Here is a 17,866-nt window from a genome sequence, read left to right on the forward strand (position 1 = left end):
CATTAAGTAACTTAAAGCCAAATAAGCTTGGCCTAAAACCTTATCCAACACCCAAAATGTCAGTGCCTGAGAGTAATACAGGGTTGAGCACCACTCTTTCAGGGATGGTCAAGTCGGTACACAAACCCCCTCATCCGAAATTAGGGGCCATAATTAACACACAAGGAGTTTCTCCATGAGCAAGTATTCATACACACACTTGAAGTCCACATTAAGCATGCACACTTCTAGTGCATGGGGCAATATCTTGCTCAGAGCAGCTGCAACTCCAGTCATTATCATTCTGGCTAAACATGCAGACACCAGGCACAGATGGCAGCTCCATGAGCCATGTAGAGTCCCTCCTGGCCCAAGAGGCTACAAACAGCTATAGGGTACCCAAGCCAACAACACACACAGTCATCAGGAAGGGAATATGCCTTGCTATCACAGCAGCAGAAAATAGGCTCTCTCTTGGATTCATCCCCCAGTGAAAGGGATGCACAGTATTTTCTAGCTTTTCCAAGAGGTAAGATCTGGCTGAGCCTTCAAGACCGTGGGACAAGTGGCAGCTTTAAGGCAGACTGGTTTCCAGCACTGGATGTGCCTGAAGCTCAACTAAACCAGCAGCAAAAACCAATTCCATGGACAGAGCACCAGGAGCTTGGCCCTTGGTAAATGCCCGGCACTCTCTCAAGTGAACACTCCACTTTAGTTTCTTCCTTCTTCAGAGTGCTCAGCAGCATTTCCAACTGAATCCTGACAAATGGAGAAATTCAGTGCTGACCTTTGCCAACTGGAGCTTGTTAGGATTTTTATTTTTTTATTTTTGATCTGCTGAGTTTTAAGGTAGAGCCAAGAAAAATTAAAGGCAGGAGGGCGAAAGGGAAAAAAAAAAAAAAAAAAAAAAAAAAGTTGAGTCCTCTCTTTCCACTCCTTGGAAAGTTGGCTTTCTGAACAGCCGTTCCAACCAACTAGGTTACAGGTAGCAACAGTTAAGAAAACTGAAGTATTTTGCACACTGATCTGTTAAACCATTTGTAGATTTTCACACAGCTGCTAGACAGGATCCTCCACCAGGCTGAAGTCACCTATGTACATTGGCACTCACCCCAGTCATGCTTGGTGTGGCAACACACCCACATTACTCTGCACCGCACAAAGCCAACCAGCCAAGGAATGCAACAGTAGTTGGGTCACCCAAAACCACCCTCCTGGCACATGGGTTGCAATGACGGCAAGGGGAAGTAGGCTGCTTAGCTGTGCGAAGCTCTGCATTCCCGATGGCCTGCAGTCAGAGACACCCACTAAATCCCACTGTGGCACTTCTCACGGTCGGGCAGTGTGGCACGATTTTCTTCCAAAATAAGACATTAAACCGCTTGGCTGGAGTCTGCATTTAATGGAGCATGTTCATGTCCTATGACTGGCTTCTCTTCCGCTCTTCTGCACTCTAAGACATAGATTGATACCACAAGGATAAAGAATCCCAGCTTGAGCATGTACCTTCCATATTACAATACAGCCCTCAGCAGGCCTGATCTGAAGAGAACCAGTGCTGGAGCTGTGGATTCATTTGAACAAGAAATCAACTGAATGACCATGTGAATTGGAACAGCTTGGGGAGCTAGAGACCTGGGCAGGTGCATCTGAAGACTTCTCAGCAGAAACGACGTATCAATATTTCCCTTTTTGAGCACTACACAGAGCAATCAATCACTTATATTTACCCTTTCATTGCACACAGATTTTGAAGCCAAGCTAGCAACATGCATTTAGCTAACAGAAGAGAAGGAATTTGTATTGATTAAAGTTTCACCTTCTCTTTCTTCAGAAGGCTTTAGTATTCTATTTGCCGTATTACAAACCACAACATAAAGCAGTCCCAAGAAATACAGAAAGCCAGAGAAAACAAGCCCTGTATCTCCCTTACCTCCAAATCAGGCCATTTGAGGGCTCCTTGCCACTCTCTCCAAGCAATATCATCTCTTCTCAACATGCTGCCCTCCTTTTCAGTCTCATTGTTTGTCTGAACTCCCAGATGACCTATTAACCACTATGCTTCTGTGATCGAATACTTCAGATATTTTTGAGCAGTTAAGTACAAATACCCTGAAATCAGACCTGTTCTGCTCAGAGTGGAGAGAACATCCCCCAGGGGTGTACTGAACTTCTTTCTAGGCCAGCATTTCTGAAATCACTGCAGTGTTACTTACTAAGAGCCTCTGACTAGCAAGCACTCGCCCACTGAGGACAGTGGGATTTTGCTCACAGGCTTTGAACAGGACATTGGCTTGGATATTCACCAAATTGAGCACAGGAAGCAGCAGGAGCATTTCCATTCTTCCTTGGCTTGATACCTATGTGTTGTCTTACTGCCCATATCCTTCACAGAGAAGGAAGTATCACAAGCCACGGACTTCAAGTTTGAGAAGCATGAAAGAATCTTCTCTGGCAGAGAAGTCCACTAGTTACTCAGGAGAGGACCTAATGCTTTTTACTCTAATGCTTACCTTTTGCTTTATATTGAGCTAAAGCAACCTCACTAAAAGTTTTGTCCCTGATCCGTCCTTCCTCCTGATTCCTTGTATGCCCATGACAATTTTTGCAGTTTTTGCATCTTCCTCAGTCTCACCTGTTCCATAAAACACCCTTTCTATATACTGTGAAAAAGCTGTCTTTTCTCCTTTATCCCTCAGTGTGGGCATAGGGTTGTGCAGGTGTGTTGCTGCTGGACAGGGTCAGCCCACCACAAGGCAAGAAACTGCTTTGAGCTGTAGAGCTGGAGTTGGGCAAGGGAGATGTCACACAGCAAAATGCCATCTACTGCTTTTGGAAGCATCAGGGTGCAGCAGAAGCCAAAAATTCAGCATCCTTATCAAAATCATGCATCACAAAAAACCAACACACAGGTACACAACAGATCCTGGATATTCACTGCCAGAGACAGTGAATTCACAGTCACAGTCCCAAACTCCACACAATTCCAAAACCACACACAATTTGAACTGCAGTCTTTTCTTTCCAGTAGCATGCAGAACAGCAAGGCACAAGAAGTTACCTGGAGCGACACTCTTTTTTGGAGTCTCAGACAAACTGGACATCCAAACTGGAAATCCAAGAAAAGGGCAGCGATAAAAGAAGGAAGTAATTAGAGAAAGAAGAAAATCATATCAGCAAGTCTGAAAGTTAATTAAAACAGATTAAAACAGAAAGGAACATCAACTTTTTTCTTTAGAGTTGGGTCAGTACAACGGGGATTTGTGTAAAGATCAAGTCATAAGAACTACCCAGGTAAAATAAAAGTTAGTGAACTTATGAAACTGACATGTAGTTCTTCAAATTTGAAATCTGAGTAAGATATGCTCTGAACTTATTCCCAATAGGACAGGAAATGCATACCAAGAGACAGTTTGACTCATTAGGCCTCAGACCTGCAAAAGTATTTAGCTTTGCAGCTGTTAATGATCCCCGTAAGACCAACAGGCAACTCACAGAGATGGAACTTCAATACATGCAAGCATTTTGTTACCCTGGAATTGCATTAAGTAATAGACATGGAAGAATACAGAGCTCATACAAAGGTACAGTTAAAGCACAAATAGAAATACTATTTTTAGCCAACAAACATGAGGCAGAAACCTGGCTAAAGAAAAAGCTAATACAATTGTTATCAACAAGGTCAAAAGTTTTCCCTCCCCCTCCATGAAATTAGGTTTAAATACTTGGCTTGGGATTCTGGGAATAATCTCCACATTTTTTTGTTTTGTTTGAGTACACTGGAAGCGTGTTTCTGAAGTTATCAGGTTTGCCCCTATTTCAAAATAAGAACCAGCAAACATTCCCATTATGTGGGATGATGGAACACAGGCAGATGTGTTACTCTAACACTGCCTGGGAGAAGATGCAAGGGGGGGGTGTTTATATGATAGACTAAGAACTTGCTGAATTCTGGCAAACAACTCCAAAAAAATGATTTTTAAAGCCCACTAGCAATAGCGAACCCAACTCTGGAATAATCAGTTTAACAGCAGGGAAGATGCACCCTGCAGTTGCTGGGAGAGAGGATCACTGCATACTGGCACCCTTGCTTATTTGACTTGCTACTGTCTTTTGACCCTCAGAGGATCATTAAGGCAGCCAAAAAACCCAAGTAACCAGTTAAAGATTCCTAGTACGTATGTGCTTGCGATTTCTCAGTTACAATATAAAGCAAGAGAAAGAGCTTTCAGACATTCCCACTGGAAACCAGAGCTCCAAGAAACACTTGCTGCCCTTCCTCAGCACTACAGGAATAGCAAAATTTTTGTATTTTTCCTTTATATCAGGCCCCCAATCTTCATCATGTTAGAGCAATACTGGAGGTCAGCTAGATTTGGCCTTCATTTTTCAATAAATTCTCAGTAGTGACCACCGGAAAAAATACCTGAAAACTGCAACCATCTAGCCCCCAAACCCATGCACTGCACTGTCACAATCCAATACAAAATACACCATGATAACTTACAATAATTTATTTTGGATTACCATTAAAAAAAGGGCTCTACGCTGGTAGAGTGCAACAGGAAATCATCTGGCAGAGTAACTCATGCTCTAGCTTACAGAGGGAATATACAGCATGTTTCTATTACAGACTCATGGCACAAACGGGAAAGGGTGTGAAGGAGCTGTTGTCAGCAACTTGTCTATGAGCTTTTGAATAAACTTCCACTGCATTCAGGAAAGGGATTATGAACGTCAGTCAGCTGTCAGATCTTTTTCCAGACAGAAGAACCTGAGTATTGCAGTGATAAATAATGCAGATGTAATGTAGAAACAACCAGGAAGATTCCAGTTTGCCCCAGTACAAGCCAGAAGCAAAATGCTGAAACAGCCACCAATTAAAAACAGAGAAAGAATAAACTGTGCTTTACACAAACTTAGGGCTTCCCTGGATCTGCCTGTCCAAGAAGGGAGGGAGTTTAGCCCCAGATTCACAGCAACCTCATCTACAGACATTTATGTGTTCTCTCATAACTGACATGGAACAACATGCCACAAAAACAGCATAAAAATGTTAACTCCTATCTATTTCGAGAGAAAACAAAAGTTGTTTTCTTCCCTTGTCAAATTCATAATCTATCTAAATCAGAATAAGACGGCAATCTAGAGCAATAACTGGGGAACAACCTCACTGATCCTGGGGCAGGTCCCCAGCCTGAGGAGCAGCACACAAGCTGCAGCACTTCTCAGCTGCTCCAGCCTGACAGCAGTGAGATGGGGCTGCTCCTGAAGCAGAAGGCAGCTAGCATACTTCAGCTGCTCCTACACATCTGCTTAGCATTAAACTTCCTTCTTGGGGATTTTTTTTTTTTTTTTTTTTTTTTTTATTCCAAGACATTTAAGCTCTAATTGCTACCAGCTTCTAAGAGTTCCTCCTACAAATAATAAAAATATCAGACATTAGTGATGGATTCCACTTCACAAAGAGCTCAAAACGAAGAGCTGTGGGGGGATTTAGGGCACAGGGAGGAGGTCAAGAGCCCCAGATGTGCGCTGCACCCATGCCAGCAACACACAAACTTTGAATGGCCCCGGGTTTCCCCTTCAGGAGTTTTTCTGGAATTCTGCACGGGGCTTGGAACTGGTTTCCAATGGGATTGGTAATGGTAAACGAACAAACCCTCGCTTCCTGCCTCTCCTCTCCCCCTCTGCTGCACAGCCAAGCGCCGGCTGGTCTCAGATGACTTGGGGGGGTGTGGGGGGGGGAAATCTCAGTGTTTGGAAGGGAAATTAAAACTGCCTGCTCAAAGCCAGCCACTCCTAAGGTAACAGCGTTTCGATTCTGCTCCTAACACCAACCCCCACGGTCCTCACTGTCAGCTTCAGCTGAAGCCAGAACAAACCCCTCCGCTCGGAATTATTTTTAAAAGCTCAAAAGAAACGTGGGTTCATAAATTACAGCTCAGCCAGGAGCCGAGGCACTGTGCAGAGTACTGAGGCTGTCCTTGGAGCCACCACACCACCCAGAAATAGCAGCACTGCAGGCTTTGGCAGCGACCACTGGACCCCATCCCTTTGGAGCTGCCCCCACTGAGGTGGGGACCGGGGATGGGTCAGCTGGATCCTCAGATGGAGAGGAAAGGAAGGAATTAGAGGGGGAAAGGCTTTGAAGGCTTCATTAAGCCAGTTGCCGTGGTGAACTAAACACAAGAAACAGATGACTGCATTTAGATTTCACCAGAAGCTTTTCTGCTGCCACTGAGACCAGTTTGTTTGCTGCTCCTCCCACTGCTGGCAAGAGAACAGGCGCCAGACTGCTGGGGACTAACGCTTTACTCTTGTGATACAGCCCCACTCATCTTCTTTTAGTAGCAAGCTATTTGTCTTGTATGCAGCTAGAGCAGAGAGGACTTCAGGAAAACCCACAAAAGCCAGAGTCAGTCTGGAGCTGAACGCACGAGCTCAGTGCTACCACAACCCAGGAGCTGCCACCTCCACAGTTCACATCAGTCTTGCACATCCAGGTCCTGGTCCAGCAGGTGCAAAGCAGCTCCTTCTCCTCCACAGCTCTCTCAGCAGCATACTGGATTTCTTTTTTTCTTTTTTGCCAGCAAAATGTTTAACTGTCAAAACATTCAGTTCAACATTGACTACAGCATCCACTATTTAATATTGCTGTATAGGCCAGAGCAACACACTACTAAAGACTCACAGGTTGCATGCAGCTGGGGATATCAGTTTTCTTTAAACTAGTACATGTATAGCTTTCTATCTTGTTAAGGTAAATATTGCCCAGTAATATTGCTGCAGTAATTCCCAGAGGTTAATTGGATCATACTCGTCCTAAGGCTCAGCATAGATATAGCTCTGACCATGCAGCCCTTGCACCTACCCAGCTCCTCAGCTATGCATGGAGATATCCTGGGCCAAGGACATTTCCCATGGAGGACCTGGATTTAGCTATCTTGCTTTGGAGTGTAAAAGAAGTTTAATTACATAGGTATGACCTGTTCTATAGAAGTTGCCTTTCTTGAAGCCCTACATCAAACATCATCTGGGAATACTGAAACCTCTGAAAAGCTGTGCAACTCTAGGGTACAGCATAAGATACTGGGAAAACGAATACAATGCCGTGCTGATTGCCTCTCATGAAGAAGAGCTCAATTAACCACAGACTGGAGTGGTGAGGTTGCAGTTGAGCATTTTGCAGATTCACTTCACAGGCATTCACCCTTCCTTTCTTGGAAGGATGAAAAGAGTAAGCAATACAGTCTTACAGTGAACTCAAATTACACTGACTTCCTGAGTAGTCAACAATCAGTGCTGTACTCCACTTCAGAGAACTTCACTGGTGGTCCAGTAACTGGCAGAGATTCCCCAAACTGGAGCTGGGGGAAGTCAATGCCTTTTCTTCTCCATCAAGCAAAACGCATTAAGAGGCAAACAGGGGTGTTGTGAATTCATCAGTGGTATTTGACAGATCAGCAAGAAAGAGTTAGAGTGGGCTATTTCTTAGAAGTTGTCCAATTCTTTGAACTGGCCTAGAGCCTTGCTCACTGTAATGTTCCCCACGTAGGGCAGAATGGAAAATTGAAGTTAAGCCTTCATTTCAATCCCGATTTTGGAGTTCAAGCACACCAAGAGATTGGTATAAATGTGAGTGCCCTGCTGTTGCCCTAGATGCTCAGGCAGGACCTTACTGCTCAGAGCAGGTAAGGAACCACAGAGAGCCAGGCTCCATCCTGACTCCTCCCAAGCTGCTTGTTGGGGTTTGGCTTTCACTTGTCCCCAAGCTTGGTTGACAGGGCAGAAAGGAAACGGTGGTGGGGCAACTTCCTCCTCCATGCCAGGCCACCATCTCCACCACCAGGAGCAGAAAGTTCAGTGAGGACCTCCCAAAACCACAGGGTTTGTTCCTGCTTTTCCATCTACAGCCAGAGCACTATGTTCACTATTTCCCCATACACTCGAATCTCCTTGAAACTTCTGATCCCTCACATCCATTGGCAATTCCTGTCAGCCTGTTGCCAGATTTCTCTTCATCAGCTCCTTCTCCTCTGTCTGGGGCCTGACACTGGTTAAATGAGAAGGTAATAACGTCCTGAAGAATAGAAGTAGCTACTTTTAACACTGACTCTGCATTGGTCACAAGCATAAAACAGCTTGGGAAAAAAAAAAAAAAAAAAAAAAGCAGATAAACCTCAGCCCGAGTTGGTACCATTTTCACACATCCCTGGCTCACACAATTAACTCATTCAATTAGGCAAAAAACAACAGATAGCCAGAGAGACAGGAGAATGGCACAGAAAGGCTACAAGTGTTTTGATCTATTATTTCAATCACCACTGCCCAAGGCATATTGTTTAATTGTGCCATTGATGTTTCTCCTGCAGGCCCCAGAGGGACCTACAACAAAACCAATATTTGTGCCCAGATCCAGGATGGGTCTGGTAACCACCCTGTCCCTTGCCACAGTGGCTTAAATAAGCTTCCCTTGTTCTTATGACTGCAGGGCATTGTTGCAGCATGTTCAAAGCAAGCTTTTTTTTTTTTTTTTTTTTTTTTAAATATAGATAGTGTTTGAATGAATATAGAGATTTAAGTTTTTCTTTCTCTAGAATGCAAGAAGTCGCAGTCTGAAGTAAATGTCTCATCCCTACAGGATGCCTTTCCTACATACCCAAAGCAAATCTTCACCTCTACGTCACACATTATCTGTAGATGAGGCAGTACCTTAAGAGCTACACTTAAATATTTGATTAGTTGATAACCTGTGATATCTTCCAATATGCAAATTCAGCTGAAGTGTGGGAGTAAGATGAGTTGACAGCAGGCAGTAAATAAGACCTTTAATTTCAGCCCAGCTCCCCAGGCCCAGCCCTCCTTCCTTCCCTCCTCTCCAAGCAGCTCATGCAGTGCAGATACCCCAGGAAGAGGGGCTGTGTGCAGGGGGGCAGAGGGCCAGGCTACAGCCAGGCTCTTCGCCTGCCCCAGCTCAATGCTGCAGACCAACGTCAGCCTCTCCCACTTGCCACGTAAGCAGAGCCGCCTGGCGCATGCTGGACCCACACACGCTGCTTGGAAAATGTTCCCATCTGGCTCTCACGTGACTCGAGCATGCTTCAGAAATTCATCATCTGGATAACTCACTCCTACAGGGAAGAAATCTACAACCAGAGAGTCCTTTCCTGAGCTGCAGGATGAGAGGACCGCCTGCTCAGTGCGCAGCACAGCTCTGTGCTCACCAGCTGCACTCCAGCAGCCTCATACAGCCCCCCGTCCTTTCTAAAAGCACCCGCTTACAGAAAAATGCGTTCCAATTTTCTACTCTGTTTACTTCTGCAAAAGCCCATTCTGATCCCATTTGCAAACCCGGAAGTATACAAGGCTGTGCAGTTCTTATATTGGCATCCATAGTTTGCATTAAGCCTTTCTACATGGCAAGCAAAGACCGCTTCCCCCATGACTGCTTTGGTCCTTGCACATACAGTTCTGTAGGAGATCCTAGAGAGCCCCCAGCCAGAGTCAGCCCCTGCTGCAGAGCAGCCCCGCTGCCAAGCAGAGCACGCTGCAGAATGGACCTGGCCAGGCAGCCTGCCTGAACTGGCAGCAGGATGAGCTGCACACGTCACAATCCCTGCTGAGTGCCTTGAAGTAATATTTTTGGCCATCTCCAGGAGAAGAGCCACTTCATCCAGAGCAGATTTTGCATGTCATGTAGCTAGCCCAAATGACAGTGAAAGTCATGCCAGCCTGAGGTGAAGTCACCCCAAGCTCTGCCCCTTGGGCAGTCAGGCCCCACACTTGCATCCCTGCTAATACCAAAGCCCATCGGCTTCCACTGCAGCCCAAGTGTGCATCTCACCTGCCTTACCTCATGTGCCAAAACCAAAGCCTGACAGCACATGGTTCCCCGGGTGTGAGAGAGGAAAAACCCACGCAAGCAGTGCTAACACCATCTGCCACTTGACAGACAGAGGAGGGAGGCAGGACAGGAGCAGATGGAGCTCCCTAAAACCAGAAGAGCCATTCCACCCCAAGAGGCACTCAGAGGGTTCAGGCTGTCCATGCAGACCACACCTCATCCTTGCAGCTCAGCTCTGCCTTGAACTGGGAAGCTCAGAGAGCACAAACATTCCTCTCCCTAATCCTGTGCTCTATCCCCACACTTCAGTTTAAAAGCCATACAGCCAAACCACACAAGGCACAAACAACTGTTCTTCTCTTACCCCATCTTCCACCCTCAGTATATGGGCCATCCAGAAAAGGACAGTAGGCCCAGACATCCAGCAGGCTACACAGCTCGTCAGCAGAAAAGTGAGGCAGTGCAGAAAGAATAAAAGTTCCTATCTATCTGCTCTTCTCTTCAGTAGCTGCAGGCATAAGTCTAAAGCATTTTGATTTAAACAGTGACTTCAAAAATGTGATGCACAAGAAGACTGAATGGAGAGATCAGTTTCCTTCTGCCAGAAGGCTACAGAATTGGAGATGGAATTAGGCTGGGCAGGGTCACACATTGCCCAGTGATGCAGAACAGCATCACAAGTGCTGTGAGGAGATGAAGGGTGCCTGGCATAGCCAAAGCTCTTCCTTGGAGCTCTCTAAGCAGAGAGCAACAGCCTTGCTTTGGGAAAGGGCAAGTGTTAGCAAGCAAGAGCTAACATGTTGCTTCAGCAAACTAGTTAAAACTAGTTAAAAATAAAATACAATTTAAAAAAAAAAAAAATCAAGAAAGAAAGTAAGCTGTTTTGGGAATTATTACATTAAGTAAAAGCCAGTAAACTGAGCAGCAGTTATAGTTCAGCAAATTCTAAAGTTATTCATCATGAGAAAAGGGAACTCCACCATCAAGAACTGAACTGAGGATGCACATTAAGCCCATTTACTACTAGGCTCAGACTCAGGAAGTACATATCCAGTAATTACAAACTAAGCTTTGTTTGGACTTTTGTTGCTATGCTTGTGCTTACTCTATCCATCTTTTATAACCAAATCCCTTTATCCTCAAAAAAAAAAAAAAAAAAAAAAGTAAGAAAAACACTATGTGAGAACCAAGATGTTCTGCCAGAATCTGCTGTTTTTAAATTCCACATGATAATTAGTACATACAGTCAAGAAGGTTAATCATATGATGGGAGAAGAGGTCCCAGGTTTGATCAAGAGTAATCCTGCCAGTGCTTGTGACAGTGCAGAAGAGCAGCAGACAAGCCACCTGCTCCAGCCATTCCCATCAGCAGGGGAACAGCAACAGAGCTGCTCCACCATGGCTGCTGCCGCACTGACTGATGGCAGACAGCAATGCAAGAAACAGCACGCGCATGTGATTCATCAGCACACACACAAGAGCACGTGTCTTTGTCTGCAGGGACCATGTTGCAGCACAGACCTCTTGCAGGGATTTGGACACCAAGGCCAAGCTGTGTACTTTACAATGTTGCTGGGACCCTGCCACAAGGCTTGAACAAACTTAGATCCCTATTTGCCACCTTAAAAAACAAACAAAAGCCTGCCTAGCTTAAGCTTTTCAAGAGGGAGTTTGGAGAGACAGAGCTAGAGGTGAACAATGAGAGCAGAATGACTAACATTTGGTTTGAAAAATCACATTGTAGCTTTGCTGTGTTATCACCTGGGCTTGGATTCATCCAACAGTAACCAACTGCCTGCCTCACTGCCTACATATCAGCACTGGTAGCCACAAGATATCTGCTGCAGTTACCGCCACAGGAGAGAGTGTTGCTTCACAACATGATTTACCACTTCACTTTACTGGATGTATTTTTTTTGACATCTTTAGTACCACCCTCGCAGATTGGGCACTTCAGAAGTGACATATAAAAGATCAAGCTCTACCTCTTGGGTCAGTCCTAGGGACAGGCAGAAACAGCTCCAGCTATGCTGGTCCAGCTAATGGTTCGCACATATGCAACCCTGCTGAATGATTAAGTACAGAAGGGCTAGCACACACCACTTATTTTCTCCATATTACCTCAAAGGATGCAGTTCAAACTGAAGTTAAGAAAATAAAACTCATTTACAAAAATAAAAAAGCATGCAAGACATGCCATGGAGCTGTAAGGGCAGGCTGGATGTGTGGTATGACAGAACCAAAGAAGTTAAGCTCTGGAGGGATGAGCATAACTCAGCTGTAAACCCAGGAAAAAAAAAGCCAAGAGTTCACCCATTTCTCTTCATAATTACAAAGAACATGGACAAAACCCATCCCTGATAACTCAAACAAACAGCAATTAAGGCATCTCCCTAAAGCTGACAGAAGATGTGCCCTCAGTGCACAAGCAAGTTTTCCTTAGCAAGAAGAAATGAGTAAAGATCTATGTCCTGCTTGCAGTCCAAGGAGCAGCCCCACAACGTGACAGGCCGTAAGGGCTGCAGTACTGTTACAGCAATCTGCTTGTCTTTCCCCTAGAGGCCCCACTTCCGTAGCTGCCTTAACTCTCAACTCCACTTAATCCTCCCGTTGAGGGAATATTAAAGAGATGTCAATAAAAAGACAGTCTGAGTGGCTTCAAACAGACACTAAAGTTTTTATTTACATCCTTCCTCATTTTAGGCTACAGAAGGGAAAAGAAGCAGATCGCAGTCTGGGTGCTGCAGTATTCTGCTTGTCCAATAACCGAATGTGGGAACAGCACTGAAGGATGCTTCTCTCTGCCGAGGAAGCCAAGCTTCATCAACAGCCCCACCGAGGCACCGCTGGCTTGGAGCAAGCTGCTAAGCTAATGCTCTGAGTGCTCAATTACAGGGGCTGTTTAAACAGACTACAGCTGGCAGGCTCAGCCAGAGCACGGCCAGCTCAATGCAGACAGGATCTGATCAATTAGGGAAAGGAGACACTGCGGTGTTGATGGAGCCATAAACTTCAAGTTTATTTCCCCTCACTGTAGGGACATCCTACCTCACAAGAGCAGGGAGTAAGAGAAAGCCATCAAGCAGCAGCTTGGGGCCAGGGCGGCCAGGGCAGGAGGAGTGAGCAAGCAGTGGGGTTTCTGTTATGCTTTCAGAAGGGGGGGTGGCCAGAAGGGCTTTTGCAAGCAAACACTGAAGCAGGCACAAGGGCTTGGCTGCCTACAAGGCAGGTGGCAGAAAGATTCCCTAGCACTGAAAGCTAAGGTGAAACAGCATCTTCTGCTATCTGTAACCCCACAGTAAGCAAGGGGAACTCTCTCAGTAACAGAGGAGTACAAAGACTGAGTGTGGAAAATCTGTGGAAGACACATCACCTCCCTAATTACCACCAAATGCCTGGTTCCAGCTGTTTATTCCAGCTTTATGACCAAAGATCCGACAACAACTTTGGCAGTGAACTACCAAAGAAAAATTCTCAGCAAGGGAAGAGGGCCAGATCATCATACACCAGGAGTATAAAACCTGTTGTAGCCAGTAACAATCTAAGGGAGACAGGAACATTTTTGAGGATAAACATCCTGAAACTGGTTTCACAAGCCACATCAGGACTGGCAGATGTCTCAAGGGTTAATTAATTCACCATGCACAGATGGTATCTGGTAGGGTTTGGAGAGTGGATTAACCTAATTTGTGGTTTGTAATGTACCATGCAAATATCCACTACCAGACTTGGAGCAATTCTGCCCTTATTTTGATTTCAGGAGAGAAAACCACACATTGGATACTTGCATAGAAGTAATGCCTATTTCGAGTGACAAATGAGTTGCTGTTCACTTGGTTAATAGCAATGACAAATCAGTCTGAAAAGTAATCCCTTCCCTTTTTGCTACAGAGCTTTGGATGAACCCAGACGAGATCACTTGCTGTGGGTATGCAGAACGTGTCAGCCTTAACCGCTCCTCACAATTGTACTGAGGCCTCCTCATCACTGATGGATGGACCTAGAGTAATAATTTAATTGACTGAAAATAAGAAGGCAGCTCTGCAGCATGTCACATAAAGCCCCACAAATTCAAAGCAACAGCCCACGTGGCTGCTCAGGCCATAGCAAATGGCCATGCCTACACAGAGCCCAGCTTCAGCAGAGCTCCAAGCTGACTGCAGGTTAAAGCATTTATAATTAGATTATAGCCAAGGAAAGGGCTGTGTTTATACAGCACTTTGCACAAGAGGAAGCCCTGGCTCAAGGCTGGCATACAGAGATGCCGCAGATCAGCACAAGACTCTTCTGTTTAGCTAAGTTAGGGCCATGCTGTTGCACTTTGTTCAGAATGTCCCCAGATGTTTACAACTGCTATCAGCTGCAGTGATAAATGTGTCCCTAGCTCCTATTAAACTCTGAACTTCCCCAGTTTCTCCCTGCTTTAAGGGCTCAGTGCAGGACTAGCCAGAAATGCACTCATTGGCAAGGCAGAGGTCAGGGTAGAGGCAACAGTGGCTATCAGAGGCATTCCCCAAATGCTTCTGCCATCAGCCACACTCATGCCCTGCCTGCCTAAGATGGAGCAGCTGTGAGATTCCTGCCGCTCACAGCTCTGAGTCTCTTCCCAGCATATCCTTGGTCAAAAAATGGTATTCTCAGGTCTGATCTGTTGGGAGGCATGGGCATTCAAGTGTCTATTTGTACCATTTAAGATTGAGTAGTGTTTGCACCTACAGAGGAAGCTGCATTTCAAAGTTATTAGTTATCTTTAAAGGCTCTTCACAACACAGCCTTGGAAGCTGTGTTCATTCACCCCATCACTAGACCCAGTGTCATAAAGCTGCTCTTTGTTAGAGGCTGTAACCACCAACTCTCTTGGCATATTCTTTGGCTTGTTGTATGCACACTCCCACGACATCAAGCTCCAAGTAGAATGAAGCCTTCCCCTGCCACTCTAAAGACAAGCAAGAAGATGTTTGAGAACAGAGTCCCTTTATATAACTCACTTCAGTCAGACTGCTGCTTCACATTCCTCTTACAGTGTAAGTGGAGAAAGAGCATCCCTAAACCCCACTGCATCCAAGCCCTGGCTGTGCAGTCAGCCACCAAGGGGCAGAGAAGAAGAAACTCCCCAAACGAGACCCAGCAGTGGATGGGAGAGCAGCACAGAGGAGCTCAGCCCTGGGGATTGATGAGCATGCTGTTCGGGGTGCCTCAAGGGGAACAGACAGAATTCCAGCTGTATTGACTCAACTCAGTCCCTCTTCCATCATTGTCACAATATATCAGCTCCAGCTTCTCCCCAGAGTTGCTGGAATGGAGGAGAAGCAGCTTCTCATCCTTCTAAAGCAATCCCTCACACATCTTACAAGAGCAACATTGCTGTTCTAGGTCAGTGCTAAATCAGGTTGCCCCAGAGACTTCAGCAACACATTTCAGCAGTCTTTATGTGGCCTTAAAACCCCAGTGCTCTGCACAGGGCACTGTGAGCCAGGATCTTCTGCCCTCAGCTCTGCCTTCTGTGTACTCTCTCACACCTTTACAGCCTGTTCCTCTAGAGAAACTTCTTCTGCCCCTTTAATTCACTGTCAAATTTTGCAAACAGTGCAAAGTTTATTTAATATTATATGCTAGAAGTGCAATCACATCTCTGTGGATGGACCTGCCTAGAACTGCAACCCAGAAAGAAGGAAACGAGGAAGTTAAACGTTCTCCAGGTCCCAGTGTCAGCACCCAGTGCTCCACCTGCCTCCGATTACCATCACCCACCTGCACTTATGGTAAATTTAAAAGAATTCAGGAGGAGAGCACCACAAGCACCAGCCTGCAAAGGGAACAGCCATAAATGCACAGGATGGCAGGGTCAAGTAACAGCTCCGTGTTAATGTACCACTTAGCTTATTACAGGACTGCAGCATAAAAGCTCTCATAATTAACAAATCAATCTAGGCACTGACATTCTTTAAGTTCAGTAAGTTACATTCATCTTTCCCAGAGATTCAGCCATTGCAGCATTTCTTTATCATCATCTCAAAATACAAGAGGAAAAAATCCTCCCCTCCCCTGCACACAGGCCAGAGTATTCCAGAGCTTGCAGAGGGTTTGAGGGGCCTCTTTGGATGCCCTGGATGTGATTCAGAGCACTCAAGACTACAAACAAAGTCAATGAGAGTTGCAGGTGCTCAGTACTGCTTGGGAGAGGAAAGAAAAAAAAAAAGGGAAAGAAAGAAGCCCTATCACATCCAACTCAGAACAGCCAAATGCAGAGGCCCATAATCACATGTCCCTGTTGAAAACATATCTGTATAAATCACTAAGAGCTATAAGGAAACGGGAAAAATTGGTTTTATGTAGTTTCAGATCAGGATTTTATAAGACATTTGAATCCAGGATTTAAAAACAAAATAAGGAGCTATAGCCTTTGAGTCAACCCAAATCCAGAAACAGGCAGTGAGAACATTTTGCATTGAATGCTTCAACAGATCCTTTTGATAAAGCAAAAACAAGATTCAGACTCAAACAGAAAAGCATCCTCTTCCTCTCCCGTCAAAAAAGACCTCCAACTCTCAAACTACATTTTGACTTAGGTAGAGATAGACTTAAGGAAAAAAAAAAAAAAAGAAGAAATGTAACCCCATTAGCCTCTTAGATTGCAGAAAGAGCTCTATAAACACCAATGTTTTAACTGCAATACTATGTAAGATGAGTTTCTTGTCCTCTTCAGTAGAGCAGAAAGAATTTGATGCCTGGCTACAGCAGGTTTCAGCAATGAAAAGTTAAATGGCTATGTAATTTCATGCAACACAAGGGAAGGTTTAAAAAGGAGGAAAAAAAACACTCTATAATCATGCAGTAAAAAGCTCAGGATCTTACCTGATTTTCTCTTTGAAGATCCATAGTCCCTGAAAAAAAGACAACAACAAATAGACATGGTTAGAGCTGGAAACAGTGAGAGAATGGATGCGTCCCAAATTTCCACCCATATGTTCAAGGGCTCATTCTGCCCGCTCCCCCCTTTAAAGAGGAGCTCAGGGCTGCAAGGCATTGACGGGCAAGGGCTGGGGCTGGGACAGGTCCTGAGCAGAACCGGCTCATCGGCAGCAGCTGGGCTTCTGCAGCACCGAGGGCTGGGGGAGCATGTGATCACTGAGACAGAGCCAACCATCCTCCGGCAGCAAGGCAGGGGAGAAGGATGTCACTTTTTCCCCTTTAAATCGAGCTATTAAATGCATGGCTACTGGATTAACCCCTGCGGTTCCCCCGGAGAGGAGAGGGAACGTGAACTGCCTGCTGTAGGGGTGCGGCTGCTGCGGGCTGGGCTGGCACTGCGTGCCGCTCCCTCCTCCCATTAATTGGTGCATAACCTCCAGATCCCTTCCGGGCATCTCTGACAAGCACGAAGAAAAATACCCAAAAGCCCCAAACTTTGCCACTTCTTTCTTCTGGGATGGGAAATGCACCCCGAATTTCCCACAGTGCTTTAAGGACCCTCTGCTCGCTAGAGAACAGCTGCAATCTCAGAGAGCTGCTGCAAGAGTGGGCTGAAACTACAGAACACAGCTGCAGAAGTGAGGACAGAAACGCTTTGCGGTGGCTGCACTTCCCCTTGGTGCCCTGAGCCCCATCCATGTGCAGACGGGTGCGGGCACAGTGCCCTCCATGCCTGGAACGTGTAGGATTTGCTCTTGGTGAGTAATGACTCCTCGGGAGTTTTTTGCACCCTCTTTGGATTTTCCTGTTCCTATTTCAATTAAAGAGTTTTCTCAGCCATGCCTTATGTTTGATATGAAGATGCTACCTACTGCTGTTGCTTCTTCTGCAGAAGTGATATTATATATCCAGAAGTAATGCTCGCTACACGATGCCCAAAACAGAGACCCCTCAGAATGAGCTGGGGAAAGGATGGCTCCCAGAATGCAATCATCAGCCCCAGCTCTGCTCCCACCAGCACACCAGAACACCCTGTGACAGTCTCTATAAGAGAGGCATGGCCACTTTTCCATTCCTAGCCAACCCATGCCTGCCACTTGTATATATCATCCAATTCACACGACTGGA

At 45.6% G+C, this 17,866-nt stretch overlaps 1 protein-coding gene across 6 annotated transcripts in view; it reads right to left on the minus strand.

Moving 5' to 3' along the window:
* Nucleotides 1-17,866, minus strand: part of SH3PXD2A (SH3 and PX domains 2A) — a 232,111-nt gene that overhangs the window by 72,676 nt on the left and 141,569 nt on the right. For 4 of the 6 annotated variants that reach the window (XM_010714667.4, XM_010714665.4, XM_085229164.1 and 1 more), the window contains 2 exons: nt 16,682-16,710; nt 3,041-3,088 (listed from right to left, as the gene is read on the minus strand). In XM_010714667.4, the coding sequence (XP_010712969.1) occupies nt 3,041-3,088; nt 16,682-16,710 (77 nt within the window). The remainder of the gene's footprint in view (nt 1-3,040; nt 3,089-16,681; nt 16,711-17,866) is intronic. The other 2 variants (XM_031554493.2, XM_085229167.1) reach the window with 1 other exon arrangement.

Source organism: Meleagris gallopavo, chromosome 8 (genome assembly GCF_905368555.1).
Source record: "Meleagris gallopavo chromosome 8, MGAL_WU_HG_1.1, whole genome shotgun sequence".
NCBI classification, from domain to species: Eukaryota; Metazoa; Chordata; class Aves; order Galliformes; family Phasianidae; genus Meleagris; species Meleagris gallopavo.